This window comes from Pleurodeles waltl, chromosome 9 (assembly GCF_031143425.1).
Source record: "Pleurodeles waltl isolate 20211129_DDA chromosome 9, aPleWal1.hap1.20221129, whole genome shotgun sequence".
Taxonomy (NCBI): domain Eukaryota; kingdom Metazoa; phylum Chordata; class Amphibia; order Caudata; family Salamandridae; genus Pleurodeles; species Pleurodeles waltl.
This window is the reverse complement of record NC_090448.1, coordinates 872,278,914-872,298,591: the sequence shown is the minus strand read 5'-3', so window position 1 is coordinate 872,298,591 and position 19,678 is coordinate 872,278,914. Positions and strand designations below refer to the sequence as shown.

At 43.9% G+C, this 19,678-nt stretch overlaps 1 protein-coding gene across 4 annotated transcripts in view; it reads right to left on the bottom strand.

The window, feature by feature from the left end:
* CCDC88C (coiled-coil domain containing 88C) overlaps window positions 1-19,678 on the bottom strand; it is a 476,272-nt gene that overhangs the window by 441,446 nt on the left and 15,148 nt on the right. For all 4 annotated transcript variants that reach the window (XM_069208171.1, XM_069208172.1, XM_069208170.1 and 1 more), the window contains exon 2: window positions 11,103-11,203. In XM_069208171.1, the coding sequence (XP_069064272.1) occupies window positions 11,103-11,203 (101 nt within the window). The remainder of the gene's footprint in view (window positions 1-11,102; window positions 11,204-19,678) is intronic.

Sequence of the window (19,678 nt, the reverse complement as noted above, 5' to 3'; positions counted from 1 at the left end):
AGGCTGGAAGAGTGATAGCTACAGTAGAGGACCACAGTCTCAGAAGGCAAGATAGAGACTGAAACTGTAGAAAGACTAGACAGAGGGTAATAGGTGTGAACGCTTCCATTACTGGCTCCCAGTCGAGCAGTTCACAAGAAGAGGGCTGCGCATGTCCTCAGGCTGTACAGGCCAGCGAGTCGGCAATATCAAAATGGGACAGTCAAAGGTAAAATACACCAGAAGAGGTTTAGCCTTTGTGGAAGCAGTGGAGGTAGAAAGCTTTGGGGACAAACTGATATAGGAGAACATGGAAAAGAAGGGATTCACTCCATCCTACCTGCACCGGCCTGACCGCGATGGACATACCTTTTACTTCAGCCTCATACATAAGGCAAAGGATTAGGACTGTTGCACACATACTTTTGAGAAGGCCATTGGTCAAGCATTTTTAGTTTCCACATATGGATGGCCCGCGCTCTGTGCCGATTTTAAGGAGTTGTTCTTTGGTGAGCTCAAATAAGGTACATAAAGTTAACTGTACTTTCAGGAACAAGGAACTGCTTAAAAATAAAGCATCAGCGTGTACTTTAGGAGAATACAAATCTCTGCCTGTTTCGTCAAACCAAGTAAAGAAATCGAGAAGAACAAGAGAATGGCATCTTTACTTTTCCAACGTAAGTATTTAAGGGACTGACAGTAAGGTCACGCATGAAAAGCTTTGTCTAGAAGGTTAACCCGCAAGAGCCCACATGCCTGCAATGTTTGTATAGCGATGGTACCCTAGAGCTCCTAAGTGCAGTGTATAACTGTAATCCTGTGAGTATCAGGAACCCTTCAGAAAGTGACCACAGCAGGATGTGGCACACCAGAATCCAGCCAGCGCACTGCTGTCCAAGCTGTTCAGATCATTTCCTCCCTGCCAAGTGGAACTGCTTCACTGCAGGTGACTGACCACAACATGTTTGAAAGCGCGCGCACACTTAAACAGCCCCAATTCTGCACTCCCAGCCTGCACCATCTCCCCATCTCCTTCAGCATTCCTTATTATCAGGACACGGTGTGAAGAAGCCAGGGACACCTGAGCCCCACTGGTTCCACACCGCAAACATTCACAGTGCTGGTTCTTTTCTTGATGCAGTTCTATTACAAGTAGGCAAATTAAATAGACCTTCAAAGTAACTCATTTATACCGGTTGGACTAACTTGCATCTCATATAAAGAAGACAAAAGTAAAAACAACTTAGAGGACCCATGGGCTAACAATCAGACCTGGAAAACTGTCACTCATGCCCTGTTAACAAGCAAGCTGGACTACAAAACACACTCTATGCTGGCATCAACAAAAAAACTCACCAGATGACTGCAGACCATTCGGAACTCCGCAGCCACAATCCCTCTTAACTGCCCACACTGCACTAACATCAAGCCACACCAGAGGAGCTGCACTGGCTCTCCCATTCGCAAACAAGCACAATTCAAACTCCTCACCCACACTTTCAAGACACTACATAACATCGGCCCTGCATAACAACAATCACATTTACTTTCACAAACCTGTGAGACACCTCTGCTCGTCCGGACTTCTACTTGCGCAATCACATGCATACAGAAAACCAGAGCCGGAGGTCGGGCCTTCTCCTACATCACTCCTAAAGTGTGTAAGGACATGCCACTAAGCAAAAGAGCCTCCTTCTCACTTCAAGAAGCTGCAGACCTGGCTTTTTGAATAGTCCCACTAGGCCCTTGGTGTGCCTAGACTCACGCCTGCTCAGCATGGAGGAGCACCCACAGACCAGCAGTGGAAATGACTGTCTTACACGCTTGTCAATACACAGCCTATTGACAAATCTATTCATTTGCATAGTAAAATAAGAAAAAAAGTTGTAGATGTATTTTTAGCCTTTTTATTTAGCGGTAATTTAGCCTGAGGTGCTTTACATCAGCACCATATTACCCTGGATCAGAATATATTTTCTCCCTCCCGGGTGATGGTCCGTTCTACAAATCTGCATAACCTAACGTAATATAACCCATTCTGCAGCATCCTCGTCTACCAGATTTTAATGCTAATCTGCTCTTTAAACCCCACAGATGTATTTCTTATCTTCCTGCATCCCCCACTGAGCTTCCATTCACGTATCCTTTTTTAGGTTATTGTATTATGATCATTTTCCAAGAATACCCATCAGGGCTGAACTGGCTGCTAAAAGCACTACTGAAAATGTTCCGATACGGGCCCACCATTGCACAGAGCAAGCAAGCAGGCAAGCAAGCAAGCAAGATTGGTGCTCTCTAATAAGGTCTGGGAGTAAGAGCGATTTGCCTGCCAATATTTTCTAAAGGGACAGAATATTACATTTTATAACACGATAAGAAATATATTGGTTAAAAGCCACAGGTTCTACAGTCAACTCTTAAAAGAAAGCCATGAAACAGACAATTAAGGGAGTGTCTGAAAACAGCATTATTTATCCACTGATGCAAATCACGTTTGCACCTATAAGGACACAGTATGAGGCACTGTGTGGTGCTGGAATGGGTTGAGGAACCTTTAGCACACCCAGCACTTGCAGAAACTCATTGGTCCTCGACATACTAGTGGAGGGGTAAGTTAGTGAGGGTTTCCTGGGTCCACTAGGACAAGCCAGGTCAGATTGTCCAGAGTTGGCTATCCACACCTTTCTCACTGTATCACGTCCACTACCTTTGGAAGGCTGAAGTGCTTAATTTGTAAAAGAAAGGGTCCAGGCATTCATAGTTCTGCTCAGATGCTCACGGACCATGCTATTGAACATTGGTGTGCTGAATACCAAGGCTGGTAGTCTTAAATCCACTTACGTCCTCTTTAATCCACTACCAAACTCTCCCTGACCCCTTATCTCTCATCTCAGTCTTGCAGGAGACTGCATTCACCCTTTGTGATGGTTTTTCCATCTTTACCCCCCCTCCATCTTTTAGATTTGTGTGTTTTTCCCTCTCTTTCACTCGGGAAGTACCCGATGGGGGAAAATATGTGCCAGTCCCCAAATATAAGCGCCGGTGCCCCACACCAGCAATCACCGGCTCAAATTATGTGCTGGAAGGCTGGCAGTTGGTTGCTCTCAGTAGCTGCCACTCCCACTACCATTTAGTATCTGTAAATAACATGCCATATTTTTTCCTTAAACACTCGTACCTGGCATGCATCAACTTTACATTTTATTTAATCCTACAGAACCTCAATCATTCAACTGTCACTTTAGTGACTTAGTTTGCAATCATTTAAGGGCACTGGGCACCAGCACTCCTCTACCTATCCCAGCAAGTAGTAGCACCATTGATATAGTTTTTGAGCCAATTCTGGTATTCTGTGACACAGGTGACCTTGAAAGTGCAGTATCGATACTTGCATACAATTATACAACCACAAGGTCCGGTTGCCACTGCGCCTGCTGCATTACTGATAACTACACCCATGGCCACCAGGTTCCCTTGTATGCCCATTGCCCTGCTTGGCATCACAGACTGCCCCTGCTGTATCACTGCTATAGAACTAAAATGACTCCAGGCTGTTTCACAGACACACATACCCTCCAGCGGGCAGTTTAATACTATATCATCCCTCGCGGTACAACCTGTGATCTTCACCAGACAGATCTGATGGCATGGCCCACGGTTCTAGAATCACACCTCTACTGCAGTTAAACCCCTGATTCATTTAAATGTATTAATCAGTTCCCACCCTCTGTTCTGCACACTAACTACTTCCACATGAGGTTTCTGATGCAGACGTTACAGTAACCGGTAATCCTCTATTAAGCTGTACCTGTTCAGAAACAGGACTTCCAGAAATTAACATAATATTTATTACATACTTTGTTCTCCAAGGGGACACTTGGACTAGGGGTGAGTGGAACTCAGAGTTTCACTGTGGAAATCTGTAGAGTTATATAAAAACTCCACAAGATTCCACATAGTTTCGTGAGTGGGCAAAAATCTGGTGCTGATTTTTAGCACCAGGAGCTTGTTCCGCGCTGCACAAATCAGCATCAAAGGCACCACAGAGCGCACCAGAGGGCGATGCTTCTTTGCCACTACTCGAGTAGGTTTGGTACTCGAGCAGCAGCCATCTCACCGCACATGGTCGTTACCCCCGCATTTAGTAAATATTGCCATGTGGTGTTCTAGAGCCCGAAAATGACGCTCGGGATGCCAATTCTTGCTCGCACTCATCAACTTAACATTGGCAAACCATGTGCAAGAAAAACTTCTGTTACATGGCAGATAGTGAAGTTTTGGCAGAACTTTGCATTACAAGTGTAACGCGGAGTGGGCAAAACTCAGTAATCTCTGCCAGCAGAGCGGAATTTATCACCCAGCCCCTAATTATGACATACACGATCTCTTGTGAGCAAATTATAAATATTGTACTTGCTACTGTGGTCTGCCAAAATGAGGTATTGACTGCTTCTCATCGGGTCTCAGACGACAATGCACATCACTAACAAGTACAATACATTTAAAATACTAAATTCATGGGCACGTGGTTAACATGACCAAGGATAACAACGTGTACTTATAAAGTATACAGGGAGTGCAGAATTATTAGGCAAATGAGTATTTTGACCACATCATCCTCTTTATGCATGTTGTCTTACTCCAAGCTGTATAGGCTCGAAAGCCTACTACCAATTAAGCATATTAGGTGATGTGCATCTCTGTAATGAGAAGGGGTGTGGTCTAATGACATCAACACCCTATATCAGGTGTGCATAATTATTAGGCAACTTCCTTTCCTTTGGCAAAATGGGTCAAAAGAAGGACTTGACAGGCTCAGAAAAGTCAAAAATAGTGAGATATCTTGCAGAGGGATGCAGCACTCTTAAAATTGCAAAGCTTCTGAAGCGTGATCATCGAACAATCAAGCGTTTCATTCAAAATAGTCAACAGGGTCGCAAGAAGCGTGTGGAAAAACCAAGGCGCAAAATAACTGCCCATGAACTGAGAAAAGTCAAGCGTGCAGCTGCCACGATGCCACTTGCCACCAGTTTGGCCATATTTCAGAGCTGCAACATCACTGAAGTGCCCAAAAGCACAAGGTGTGCAATACTCAGAGACATGGCCAAGGTAAGAAAGGCTGAAAGACGACCACCACTGAACAAGACACACAAGCTGAAACGTCAAGACTGGGCCAAGAAATATCTCAAGACTGATTTTTCTAAGGTTTTATGGACTGATGAAATGAGAGTGAGTCTTGATGGGCCAGATGGATGGGCCCGTGGCTGGATTGGTAAAGGGCAGAGAGCTCCAGTCCGACTCAGACGCCAGCAAGGTGGAGGTGGAGTACTGGTTTGGGCTGGTATCATCAAAGATGAGCTTGTGGGGCCTTTTCGGGTTGAGGATGGAGTCAAGCTCAACTCCCAGTCCTACTGCCAGTTCCTGGAAGACACCTTCTTAAAGCAGTGGTACAGGAAGAAGTCTGCATCCTTCAAGAAAAACATGATTTTCATGCAGGACAATGCTCCATCACACGCGTCCAAGTACTCCACAGCGTGGCTGGCAAGAAAAGGTATAAAAGAAGGAAATCTAATGACATGGCCTCCTTGTTCACCTGATCTGAACCCCATTGAGAACCTGTGGTCCATCATCAAATGTGAGATTTACAAGGAGGGAAAACAGTACACCTCTCTGAACAGTGTCTGGGAGGCTGTGGTTGCTGCTGCACGCAATGTTGATGGTGAACAGATCAAAACACTGACAGAATCCATGGATGGCAGGCTTTTGAGTGTTCTTGCAAAGAAAGGTGGCTATATTGGTCACTGATTTGTTTTTGAATGTCAGAAATGTATATTGGTGAATGTTGAGATGTTATATTGGTTTCACTGGTAATAATAAATAATTGAAATGGGTATATATTTTTTTTTGTTAAGTTGCCTAATAATTATGCACAGTAATAGTCACCTGCACACCCAGATATCCCCCTAACATAGCTAAAACTAAAAACTACTTCCAAAAATATTCAGCTTTGATATTAATGAGTTTTTTGGGTTCATTGAGAACATGGTTGTTGTTCAATAATAAAATTAATCCTCAAAAATACAACTTGCCTAATAATTCTGCACTCCCTGTATGTTAAGCAAGAAGGTTGGCGTTGAATTATCGATGTTTATTAAATAGTTACTCAACTCAACGGTACTCGTTTAATCGACCTCGGAAGGATGAAAAGTTTGAAGGATGAAAAGTTGAAAGGCTGGGATTTGAACCTGTGACCACAAGGTCCAACAGAGGACCCTGCAGTGAGACCACCGAGCACCTTAAGAGTCTCGGAATCCCACTGAGGGGCTGGGGCGTCTCTCCATTGTTTGCCTAGACCCACCCCTCCAGGCCTGAGAGACTTTGCGTCAGATCTATATTGGTGATAAGAAGTGAACCATTTCCGGCGGCCCCTCAACAAGCCACCGCCCCAGCCAAGCAACCAACTCATCTGCAGGGAGGATGTGGTCAGACAGAACTGCGCTGAAGAGACAGGAGGGTGGAAACCGAACCTTTCGTGTTTCAGGCAGGGGGAAAACACACAGTACCATTTTGAAGTCCACACGTTTTTAAATAGGTTTTAAAGCGTCTCGCTTTAAACTAAAGCGGCGAAAACATACTCAGCTGACCGAGCAGAGGTGAAACCCTCTGTGGAACTTGAGTACCTGCACCAATAAACCCAAGCCGAGTCCCTGTGTGGAAAATAAGCCGCTCACTGTTATTAAACTTTAAAGGCACATGTAGGCCGGAAGGGGCGCGCTTCGGCTGACTGGGCCCCGTGCAGGTCGCTAAGCAGTGGCTCCGGTATGCGAAAGGAGTGGGGAGGCAACAAGAAAGGCGAGAACCTGCTAAAAACAAATGCTGTCACGCTCGAGTGGCAGGCCAGTACCTACGCAGAATGATAAGTGTTAAAAACCAAAAAGGACGCGCTTTAGTAATTAAACTCTGAACAGCTGAAAGTTTGCATGTGCTCTCGCTGCAATGGGAACGTCTTCAGCAGAGTGCATTGTACTTGAGTGGTGTATTAATAATATATACGTGCCTTTTACAGCCAAAAAATCCACCTGGCATCCAAGGGCACGTGCATATATGTTAAATAATTGTGGAAGTATAGCAGCTGCAACTTCATTTTATCACAAACCACAACATAAATATGGATAACATACAGACTGAATGATCAAAAAATAAATATAAATAAATGCAGGCAGAACTGCTTCAAAAAATAGCATAAAATAGGGAGCCCTCATTATTAACCGTGACATATTCCTGTGCACGCCAACAGGAAATGCATTACCCCACTGAGTCATCTCAGTTTGAATTTAGAAACACAGGTCACTTACACTAAACTAGTGTTGTGGAACAGGGGTGAGGAATGCGGCTTGAAAAGTGTGCATAGGAGCATGTTAGCAATACTGCTGTGCCAAATAAAATGGATGCTGAAGGCATGCCTCGCGATGACCGGAGAAACAACTGGCTCCCATCCCACAGCGGAACACAAACGCGAGCAGCCCCTCCAATGAAGGACCATATTGATTACCACGACAGCTGTACTGGACTCCAAGACCATAAGTAATTTGTAGGTGTCAGGAAGTAACATGTAGGTGAAGCCAGAGGAACTCAAAAGGAAGTAATGCTACCTCCTGCCAAAAAGCTGTTCAGTTAAAGGGATCCCAGGGCAAAACGCATAGAAGCAGTGGTTAGTGCTTCAGTGAAAAAACTAGTACCCTGAAAACCAACTACACAGGAGTAGGTGCTCCTCTCCCTCACCCTTTAGCAAGTTATCTTTTTGGTGGAACTACCTCAAGCTTCTGTCTTTCCAAGGTCACCACAAGGGAAAGCCTCAGAGTAGTGTTTTAATGACACCCAGGACGTAAGTTCAGCCTTTGATGTGTACTCTGTATATTACTCCTTCTGAAGAGGGCAAGAATGCAGCACTTATGGGACGTGTGTGAATCTAAGCAGGACCAAATGCTAGAAGGCCACGAAATACTCAGTGGCCGTCATTTTCAGCGCAGTTCCAGGGACATTTGTGCTTCTCATGGAAGTTCGTGGCATACAGCCTGCTTGCTCATCTAAACGGCAGACAAAAGCTGAGCCACGCCAGCCATTTTGTATGTCGTGTGTGGCAGGAAATGGCAAATGGTTGAAGACTAAGACAGTAACATGGCGTTCTTGTCCTGTACAAGTGGCCCCGGGTCTGCAGCCCAAGCTCCAGGAGCATCTAGGCCAGTGAAGGTAAGAAGCAGAAGAAAGGTCAGGTATGAGTAGGAACCTCTGTGGTTGTCCTAACACAATGAAAATCACATGGTTGTCCAGCATCTCTTCCTCTACATGTGAAGGAACAAGATGTTCACTGCTGGCGTTCGCTCGATTCTGCATCTCTTTAGGAGAGGTGCAGAATCCTTTGGAGAAGGTCTGACATTTTATCTACTTCCCACTATAGAACTTGTCTGACGCTGCTGTTGCTCCCACCAAAAACCGTGAGCCACGTAAGCTCTGTTCGCAGTTGTGGTACCTCTACCCTTCTCCCTTAGGCTTTGACAGTATAGAGAACCACTTGGTTGTGATGAGAGCACGCTTCTTTGCTCTTGAAAGGGTAAAGTTGATTATTTCCTGAGAGGGAAGTCCAGTAGGCAGCCCCCAGACAAGCTTTCCTCTGCGTGTTAAGCAGGGATATTAGGATATTGACTGCCATGTCCATTTCATAGAAAGAATAGTCCATATCAAAGTCAGTAGGAGTCATCTAGATTGCCCAATGTTGGCCATAACTGCAGCTCATCAGAACTGCATGTGCATAGGCCTGACATACATGGAAGTGGACATTTTGTTACAATATTTTGCCCAAACAGCCTATATATTTAGCCTTCTCGTAAGAAGAACTGTCAGGTGAAGAAGTCAGAATTCAGTCCCAGGTAAGGGGCAGCCAATACACTCGCACAGGAGAGGGAGGGTAGATGTACACCGTCGTGTTTGTGTACCTCTCTGTACGTATTGTGGTCTTCTCTACTGGCAACATCTGTGGCAGTCTGTAGTTACTGTTACTCTTTGAATAAGGCATCCACTACCGCCCTTCAGCAGGGGTATTTTACTACGTCAAAGTTCATTTGATGCACGTATTTTCTTTATCACTTCCCACTTCATAAATTCTTGGTTGTGGTTCGCTGTTTCAGATCGAGGTTTTCACACAGTCGCACTTCTGTCATCTCCCAAGGTTGTACCTTCTTTCACTAGTTCATTTTACCCCCCCCCCCCCCAACCCCGGAAACACAGACTGCTCAAGCATTACAAGTGTGCGTAGTGACGGATACTCAGGAAGTGGTGTGAAGCTGGCACTCCCTGGACCACTGAAAAGACAGATCTTTTATTTTCTCAGTTTATCCAGGTTTATATTTTTTTGTGCACTTGAAAACATAGCAGCTTAAGACATCCCAATCAGAAATGCTGTACATTAGGACAAGTTATCATTCAGTCCTTAAACCAAAAAAACGGATAAGGTAGAATCACAGGAACAGTGCAGTTGAAAATGGTGAATCACTGTGTGAGAGCAGCGCCAGCATGCACGAACATCTCAAAACGGTGCAACGCCAAGCATATACAACCGACTAGCATAATGGGCAGATAACTGCCCACACGGAGATGTACAGATAACAATGATATTTTTATAATGTTCGTGCACTACGTGAGATAGGTTCCATCAAGTTTTTAAGCTGCGAGTTTTACTACTGTTCAAAGTCTAGCGTGGGTCTAGTCCCAACTGTTCAGCTTTTCCAGTTGGTGGGCCTTAGAAGGAAGAAAGGCCTGAATGTGGAAGATGCACAGGGTGATTTGGGAGGGGGGGGGGGGTTAGGAATTGCTGATTCAGTCACACTGGATTGTTGGATGTTAAGTGCTTGGATGTAGTTATGGTCACTGCAACTGTGTAGCAATGTAGGATCATTTTTTCTGGCCAATTTGATACTATTATACAGCAAAAAAGACAAATAATGAGGCACAAACTGTGGCTGTATGCTGTTATTTTGTCATTTTAACTGGCTATTATTTCAGTCTGGGCAAGGATGCATCAGGCCCGTTTAACACACCTCCATATACGGCTACCAGTTAAACTTTGCAAAGAAAGGGTATAAGAGTGCACTTTTTAAAGTTATTTTATGGTTTTGACATAGAAACGTTTTTGTTTCATGTAGCAGATAGTGGATTTTGCGACAAATGTAGCAAATCTATAATTCTGTGTAAAATGCCACGGACCCCCAAAAGTCCAGGGGGCTTGCACATAGTTCAAGAAAGGTAGCCTTTGGATGTGCCCCGAGTGGCTTGAATACTAGATAAATTTGTAGAGGGCATGGTCCAGTCAGCCAGGCTATATGGAAACGCCCCAAACTTCCTAGAAATCTATTTTAAAGGCAAAATGTAAACCTTTAGCAACAGACAGAAAGGGAATTTACGGAAAGACCACTAGAAGACTGTTGCAATAATTCAACCTACTACATGCCTGTGAGCTGATCAGGGCCCTGGCCCGCCAAAGGCGAGAGGACAATTATTCCGCGTAGAATTCGATTTATTCTTGCTGTGGTGCAGAAGAAAGATTTCAAATCCAAGCAGGAATTGGAACGAAGACTGTCTTTTCTTGCATGAGCTTTAAAAGTCAGGGTGTCACGAGTCAGGAGTACATTTAGTAACACATCTCTGACATAGAAAAGTTGAGCTGTCAGCCACTGATGAATGGCAGTAAGACAGAAACATGCGACTCCACAAGCAGGAGAAAGTAGGCTAATGAGAACTTTTGGGTGTCATCTGCACATAAGCAGTAAGACACCATAAAGTAGATTGTCACCAACTGAGGTGGTATAGAAAGAAAAAAGGGACAGGAACTCAGAAAGAGCCCTAGGGTACGCCAACAGGTAGTGGCATGGGTGGCGATCCACTGGACTTCCAGGTAACAGTGGGCAGAGGTCACAAAGGTGAGATGAAAAAGAGCTAAGAGCAGAGCCTGCCATGCCAAGTAAAGTAGGGTGGTTAAATCAAATCAAATTATACTGGATCTTTTATATTCTGTGATATTTCTATTCATACAGCATCACATTATCAGAAACCTCGAAAAACGTACGTACATCTGAAGCATGATTTTATGTAAAAAGACGCCATCCACCAGATCCATGTACAGCCCCAGTTTATCTTCATTTTCGGATCCGCATGGGCCAAATGTTTTCACCTATTGGGGAAAAAAGAAAGAAATATTATTTAGGATGAAAGTGGCTCCCTGGATGTGCTCTAAAAGCTTAGTCACCAGCTAGTAAGAAAACATCCCCCCCCCCCCTCTAAAATCTACTTGGCTTCTTGGAAAATAAAACGGAAATACATATTTACAAAAAGCGCATTGAACTCGGAGGCTTTTGTGCTTCTGGAGCCAGACAATGCCCGCACCTGGCGGCTGCTACCGCCTGTTTTTCAAAGGCCAACTGCTTTCTGTTTCCTACACATGTAATGCTTGCATTTTAATTTTACTGAAAGCTCCCACGGTCTTTATGAAGACTTTCTTGAAAAAAACAGATACCCTTTGGTACGTAAAAGCAGTTTCTCTTGTAACTAGGGCCGGTATCCGGTGTCTGAAACTGGCACCTAAATACGCCCGACACCCAGCACAGGGAATGTGATGAACAAGTAATTGACAGGACATCAGCTAAGCAATCCACTGTTTACGTTGTTGCAAAAGAGCAGCTCCCATGATTATTCACACACATTCTTTGCAGCCTTTCACAAAGTTTTCAATTCGAAGCATCGCACGGTGCAGCGAGGCTTGAATGATGTTACTGTTATTCACACTGTTGGGACCACAACTATTCTAGTCCCTCAGCACTTTGGTTACCCTGTCCGAGTTTCTTGCAGGCCAGAACAAGTACGCTCTCTTGAGCAAGAGTGGTTGAAGGGTGACCAGTGTTTGCTGTTGTGTGGGAGGTTCCTAAGTGCTTGGAGTCCTGTACACAGACTGAATGCATAAGTGTGCTTGTACGAAGAACATGTGAGGCAACCCGCACGGTTGCAGAAAAACAGGGAGATTAGGACACTAAAACACACCTATCACTTCTCCTGGTCTGTTTATGCATAAAAGCCCTTACAGGTGATACTGTGGTGTTGCATTTGTAAAGCACTTACTACCAATGATGTGAGGCACTGACGCACTTGACCACATGAATAGCACACTATATTGTGTGGGGCGTGTGGATGGAGGGTATGGTCTTTCCTTTGAACCTAATGGGAAGTGTTTCCATCTCATGTGTGATGACCACCCAGGTGCAATTCTCATGGGATGTGGCGCTTGTAGTTGTGATGGATTAAGTTTTAGGTCTGGCCTTTGACACAGCCTTATATGACTCAGACTGCTTTTAAAAAAAAGTCATACGTAGTATACATTGAGGGTCTTTTCATCCACAGTTATGTTTGAATTGTCATTCATATTTTTGCTTCACTCACTGCAGCAAATAGCATAGGCAATGGGCCACCCTTTTTATCTATTCGCTACCTGCGCAAAGCCCGTGCACAATGTTCACAACTCCCTAAAAATACTGCTTTTCTCTTCAATGACAAAGGTGTGCTTTTTTGTATTAACTTTGAATTCCGGATGGTTATTGTGTCTGAACTTCATTGAAATATTGTAGATGCCTATGATTAGAGAGCATGGTTACGGGCAGAGTTATTCGTGTCTCCTTCGCAAAGAAGGATAGTAAAATGCAATGTGCAACTGAAAGGGTGTTAAAACAGACACATCAATGAATGTTTCTTAAATGTAAAATGTATATTCTAAACATATAACAGCCACATTTAGGCAGCAGCATATTTCCCAGTTTATTTTGTGCCATATATGTGCAATAAAAATGCCAGACATATTGTCTTTGCTAGTTATAGCCTGTAGTATGCTAGCAGCTCTGCAGGTCAATCATGGTGTTTTAAATTCTTGTTATTCTTGTTTTATGTTTCAATCCACTTGCCTAGGTTGGCCATCTTAGGCGGACATCACTCTGAGATCTTATGGATCTGTGAAGGAAACCGGGTGAGAGTGAAGGGTAAATGATCTGCCCAAGTAAACTGTGTTACAGTCTTTCTGGAAAGGTTTTGATACATCATTGTTAATTTGAAAAACTCATTACAGTATGTAACTACATAATCAACAATAAAAATTAACTAATATGCAAAAGGCACGAACAACACGCAAAAAGTAAAATTAGGTTGGACAGAAAATTGTGCAACTTGCCCCTTCTGTAGAAAACAAAGAATCACAGGTGCACAGCAGAAGCATAGGAAGACACAGGCAACAAACTAATGACATTTGAAATAAGCGATGCAGGCAAAACGCAACAGTTGTCACAGTCAGAATGTCTATGGTTGCTACAAGCTATCCAAACGTGGGAAGTAGAAAAATAGCCCAGAAACTAAAGAAAACCCAACCTCCTAATTTTGATTACCCACCAGCTAATGTGGAAAACCACCTCAAACAAAGCATTTGCCGACACTGTGGAGGATTAATCTCACTTCCTCGTTCGGCGCAGAACAAGCACAAACAAGGTTAGAGACTCTAATCTGTGAGTAAATAAAGGATGGATGGATGGAATGTGAGACAAAAGTGGTTTTCTGGGTTTACTAAATTAAACTAGAGGAATCTGCAAAAGCCCCACAGAGTGAACTTGCTTTCAGTCCTCGGAGACATCGTTTCACATATCCGTGAAGGATGCTCCCGCCTTGAGAACCTGAAATAAGCCCGCAGCGCTTCCCGTCATCGTTCCAAAGGGTCTACCTGTCCCTTCCACTCGGGATCCGGGCCAACTTCTGGAAACCCCGGCAACAAACATGAGAACCCCACTGCGCCCTCATCTTAGGACAGTTATAATAGGGGAGGGAGAAAACATAACGAGGGAGTGTCCTATGAGCTCATTCGCTTATACTGCTGTGCTGAACAGGCCCGTGGGGATTTACCAACTCCAATGGAAACATGTTTCTTCGCACAAGGAGAGGCATTGTCCCACCTGGTAAAGGCCCTCTTCAGTTCATGGAGCACTGTACACAACCTCAATATACAGTATCTGTTACATAAATACTCCCGAAGGAAAAAAGTACATTTGATAATATAATCACTATTTTACTGAAAGGAAACACCACTTTCAGTCCAGAGAGGTGACCTGGTACCTGGACGGAGAAACCGACCATCTCTTCCCAGAGCAAAGCTTACACCGCTATCAATGTGAACACTACTATGCATTTAAGAAAGAGTGTCAGATGAGTTAAGCAACGAGTAACAGGATAACCACCAAGAAAAAAGCTGCGAAATATATGGTACACACAAACACACACATTAGTCAAAGATCCGACCAATCTGACCTCCCTTATCTTCACTGGACACTTGACACTCAAAGTGGGAGCTTAGCTGACAGCAGCGTTGAAGGGAATTTGAGATCTCAGAGGTGACAAATGAAGTGAGAGAATACACCAACAATGTAACTTTGCAGAAGCAGAGACATCATGCTCAAAAGTACAATACACCACACCTTTATAAATCACCTAAATCAACTACTAAATTTTGTGACCTAACCACAAACTGCCTCTTTCACATCTTCCAATTTTTGGAAACAAAAGCTGTGCATCTTTGCTTATTTCAATCAGAAAAGGAATCCCATCTTGTAGTGCAATAAACATCAACCCAAGCAATGCCTGCACACCCCACCGAATCGGAATATTAACCATTTTTACAAAGTAATGATACAAATTAATGACAATGCGCTGATCTGCCAAGAACAAGTATCAGCATCTCTCCTTTAAGCTAGGCAAACCAAAGTCACCAAGGCAGCCAGCTTCCAAATCTAGTTACAAGTCCATTCCCAGCTTTTTGGTTCTGACTGTTCTTCTCAAAGGCCCTCACACTATGTGCAACTCTGCATTCACATATTTTAATGGACTGACATCACAACGACAATCACCTATTTGGGCCAACAGGCCTCTATGTGGTCTCCTCACATTCTCCTGTGTTGAAATGTCATCACCTATGAAGTCTTGACGTCCTATCGACATCTCCCACACCTTACATCTGCACACATAGCTTTTCTTTACTGTCGAAGATAAAGCCAAGTCCATGCTAGAACTCATACAAGCACTTTTTACCAAAACGCAGCATCGGTAAAGCTCTTTACTGGTATGTGTGGCAAAAAATTCACTGACTCCTTTCCAGAAAAACTCTTAGCTTCTTTCCAGCCTAGCTCCTAAAAGCGAAAGCCAAGGCTGACACTGTAATGGAAATTTATGCGATATAAAAAATTTGGTAGACAAGCACTCAAATGTTTATAAGAGGGAGTAACCAAAGATATAGATTCCATCATCCTCATCCTTCAGCCAAGGAATCCCACTGCCTTTGCCTGTCAAAGCTGGGATCTTCATATTGATCTCTCGTGATAGATCTCTCATCTGCCAAGACTCCCCCTTGCAATGGGCCAAACACGGCCGCATCTGTCTCAGCATCCTCAATGAAACAGTCACGTTGTAACACCTCATGTCTTATCAAAGATCGCACCCATCAAACCATAATATCTAGAAAAGGAGCACCCAGCCAACTTCTTACCAGCACTACCCACTTATGGAAAAACTCCATCAGGTATCCTTGCTGGAACAAGGCTCGACTTTTCAACCAAGCACTTTTTCCTATAAACATTGCAAGGCTTCATCCTCCAAGTCCAATAATGGCTCACCGACAATCCAACAAGGATACATTGTGGAAAATATTTTTAAAGAAAATGGGGGGAAAAAAATCAATGTCACCTGCAGACTGAGTGGAAGTTCAAATCTCTCTCCATGAGTTCAAGCAAAGTCCAACTCGACAAGGAAACTATTTTGTCTTATACTTAATCAAAGAAGACACCACTTTGAAAGAGATTTTGAGAAATAGGGGTAACGGGTTACCTCTTTCTTCCCTGCTTACACCACCAAGAGTCAGCCACCATCTTGGCTTCTAAACAAGGCCTTTAAACAACAAGAACACCACTATGTGCACGAATATTGCCAATCCAGCCTAGTAATTTCCAAACACTTCAAAACATACTTGAGTCCTGCAGTTTTCCGCTAACTTTTCCTAATCTCCAAATAATCATATCGTAAATTCTTTGAACCTTCCTTTCCACCTCACAAACAGAGAAGTAATGAGAAGGGATACAACTTAGGCTGATATTCTCTATCCTCAACAAAGTGCATGAACTAATTGCTCACAGAACCGTGCCTCACCAGCTCACAACTGCCACCATCCTTAAATTACAGGTCAAACACCCACATATGCAACTGCAGCCCATTTCTTTGCATGATTCAAGTTCTCTGCTTGAAACAAAACAGTCTCTCTGAACCCCTTAAATACAACAGAGGAACAGCTCAAAACTAAGTACCAAGACTAAGAAAAAGTCCTGATCGCATGACACCCACCTGCAGTCATGACACCAAGTATCACAATATGACTCAGTATTATCTAGAAACTGAAATGGATGTAATCCGAGTGAACCAAGCTTCAGGGATTCCTTTCAGGTCACCCTCCTCAGGGCCAACTCTTCTCCCCTGCATCAGCAGCCATAATCATATGCTAGTTTGTGCTGACCGGTTTCCTTTGGAGCAGGGTTGAGTATGATTTGCATATGGCTAGGTGGCATGATGTGCAAAATAACGATGGACTAGGATGCAGCCTGAGTAATTACCAGTGGCGAAGATCAATTCAAGCATTCCATCACTTTTTGTATACTCCAGGGTGTAGCCACATCACCATTCCTCAAACCCGATATTTATGGCAAAACAATCAAAAGTAGGTTGACACACGTAGACATCTGTCAATCTGAAACTCCTTGAGCAGACAAAAAAAAAACTGAAAGTCAACTAGTTGCAGGCTGGTGCTTACCAAAAGCTGTAGGCAAGATACAGGACTGCTTATATTTCCATTCCCAAAGTCCTGCAAATTGGGCTAGGAAACAAATTATCAATCCTCTCAACTAGCTGAACAAACAGGGTCTTCTCTTTCAACCAAAGAGAACGTTTACCCAATGGCCGAAATTCTGGATTCCTCCCTGTCCACTATTCCCCAATGTGAACAACAACAAGGAAGGCATTCCACTCAATGCACGCCGTACAGGACGTCCTCCAGCTGCTCCAGTCACACGGGATAACAAGTCCTTCCAGCAGTCCTGACTAGTCTCCTTAAACACCCACCTCTGTGGTCAGTAGAGGACCAACCATATTACCACTGCCAATCATAACTATGAAAAAACTCCTGAATAACCAAGGGATGAACTTCAAGATCTCAGACTAGTACATACAGTTTACAAGGTCAGGACCCCAGGTACGATGCCAATCTGTTCTTGCCCTCCAAACAAACTCTTAAGGTTGGCTCCTGAGCATATATGTTAACCCTCCTCAGGCAAATGATTATATTTTAGGGGGAATCTATTATGCAAATAAGGGGGACATTTCGGGGTGCTGAACACCACTACAATCAACTGTGAGTGTAGACAATCTCAACTTCCCCAAAATCTTTAGAGAGTGTTGGATATGGTTCACATTTCAACAAATAAAGTTCACATGCTTGTATTTATGGTCAGACATAGTTTAGATCTTAATTACTGGATACACATTCTTTTCCACCATAAGCCACACACTTTAAGTCAGCATAAATTTTGCAATTTGACGGCTTCTACAGAGCTCAGTAATTAATGAACAGCAAGTGCAACTGTTGTGTTTAGAAAGCTCGGTCTTCATACAAGAGTCTAGAGGTATCCTGGTATGAGGTATGTTCTTGATATAATGTTCGGCCACAAGGTTACTGCCACAGCCTAACTGCTCCGGTCAGGCATCCATTTTCCTTCAAACTCTCTCTTCTCCTACCTCCCTTTCCAGACCACACATCATCATCGACTCTCAACATTCCAGACACCATCTCGGACATACAGGGAATGGGCACACAAGGGATACTAGACACTCTCCTCAAGACTGTTTTAACACAGACTTTCCCTGCTCTTTTCCACTGATTACTTGATAACTGACCGAAATGCAGCCCAAAGTCTCCCCCACATCGATGAATCCCACAAAAGGATCTGAACTTTCTGAATTTCTCCCGGCACAGCTCCCCTCGCGTCTACGGTATGCTTCTTAGACCTCCTTTTCTCTCCAGGCATTTGGAAAAGGTCTTGTGGTGGTATAACTGAAATACACAATCTAATAAACATCTGTTTTGCATACTTCTGCAACCACATGAATACTAATACACCGTGTGTACCGTGTACAAACACAGACGGTGCACACACTGCACTTCTTTGCATCGCTATAAACACAGATTGCAAACCATTACCCCTTGTGCTATCGGTGCATAGTCATGTGAAGCCCACGTGGCATATGAACACTGCACTATTCCTACCATGTGACTAGCAGTCTCAAGGACAGACTGTGAACGTGGCATCATGGGCGTAGTGTATAAACAAGTAGGAAGCACCCCTGTATCAGGACTTCCTGGTAGGTGAATAGTTGACCTTTAAGGGCTTCCTGCCGTAAAACAGGCCATTCGTGTGAGACCCAGTGAGTCTTACAAGCCTTTTTTTTTTTTTTAAATCAATCACCTGTGAAAGCCAAGACTGTTTCTAGCCAGAACTAAATACCATAAAAGTTTCGAGGAAATGGATCTCGGTTGTTAGCGTTGTACATTGTGTCACATCAAAAGTGGATGATAGCTGCACAACAAAGGATTACAGAGGTTATTGACTGAAAATCCAACAACAAGTATTAACCAACTTTCATAGGCACTTTATATTGTAAATGTCAACGACGTGAACCACCTTCGTCACTCGTGACCGGGCACAAAACACTGATATGGGCAGGCACAGAAGGTGTTGAGCAAACATGCAATTCATAACGTCATGTTTCTGAAGCCACCTGCATGGGTTTGATCAGGCCCCACTGCAGAGATTGCACTGTTACACAACCAGCATGAAGACCAGTGGTGTAGCTAAGTTGCCGTGGCCACTAGTGTAAACAAAATAACTGGGACCTCGCACTAGGGTGACATCTCAGCCGGTCAGCTGCCACCAACACTCTGCAACTTCCTCGACAGTCAACATCTACCATATCAAAGCTCACTACCATTCTCATAAACATTCTATTGTATTTTCACTCCCTGCACTGCATTTCAGCAAGTCAAAGCCATAACCCTGAAAAGCATTACCAAAGTCAATAGTTTTGGCCCTTGTGAAGTGCATGCACACAAAGACATAATATGCAGGGGCCCCACACTCAAACTGCTGCCCTCACAAAAGCACATCCCACACATGCAAATGCCTAACTCTGCAATCAAACAGGCACAGCTTTCAAGCTGTAGACCACTTACTGCACTCACAAAAGACAATGTTTACCCTGCATTCATGTAGGCACACCCCTCATAATCCACTTAACGCAGGTGGCTATCCCGCACTCTCACAAAACAGTGCTCACACTCAAGTACACCGTTCACCAGGAAGGAGCAAAGTTTGGACAGAGCGTAGCGTAGGTGAGACAGGTTGAACATGTGATGTATCAACCCACTAGTGCAATTCAAAGCTCTTTAACTCCACTGATGACTGGATTCCACTGAGGTTATCTAATCTCGCATCAGCCACAGGTGGGCCAGCACTACAGCCTATGCGCGTCTGAT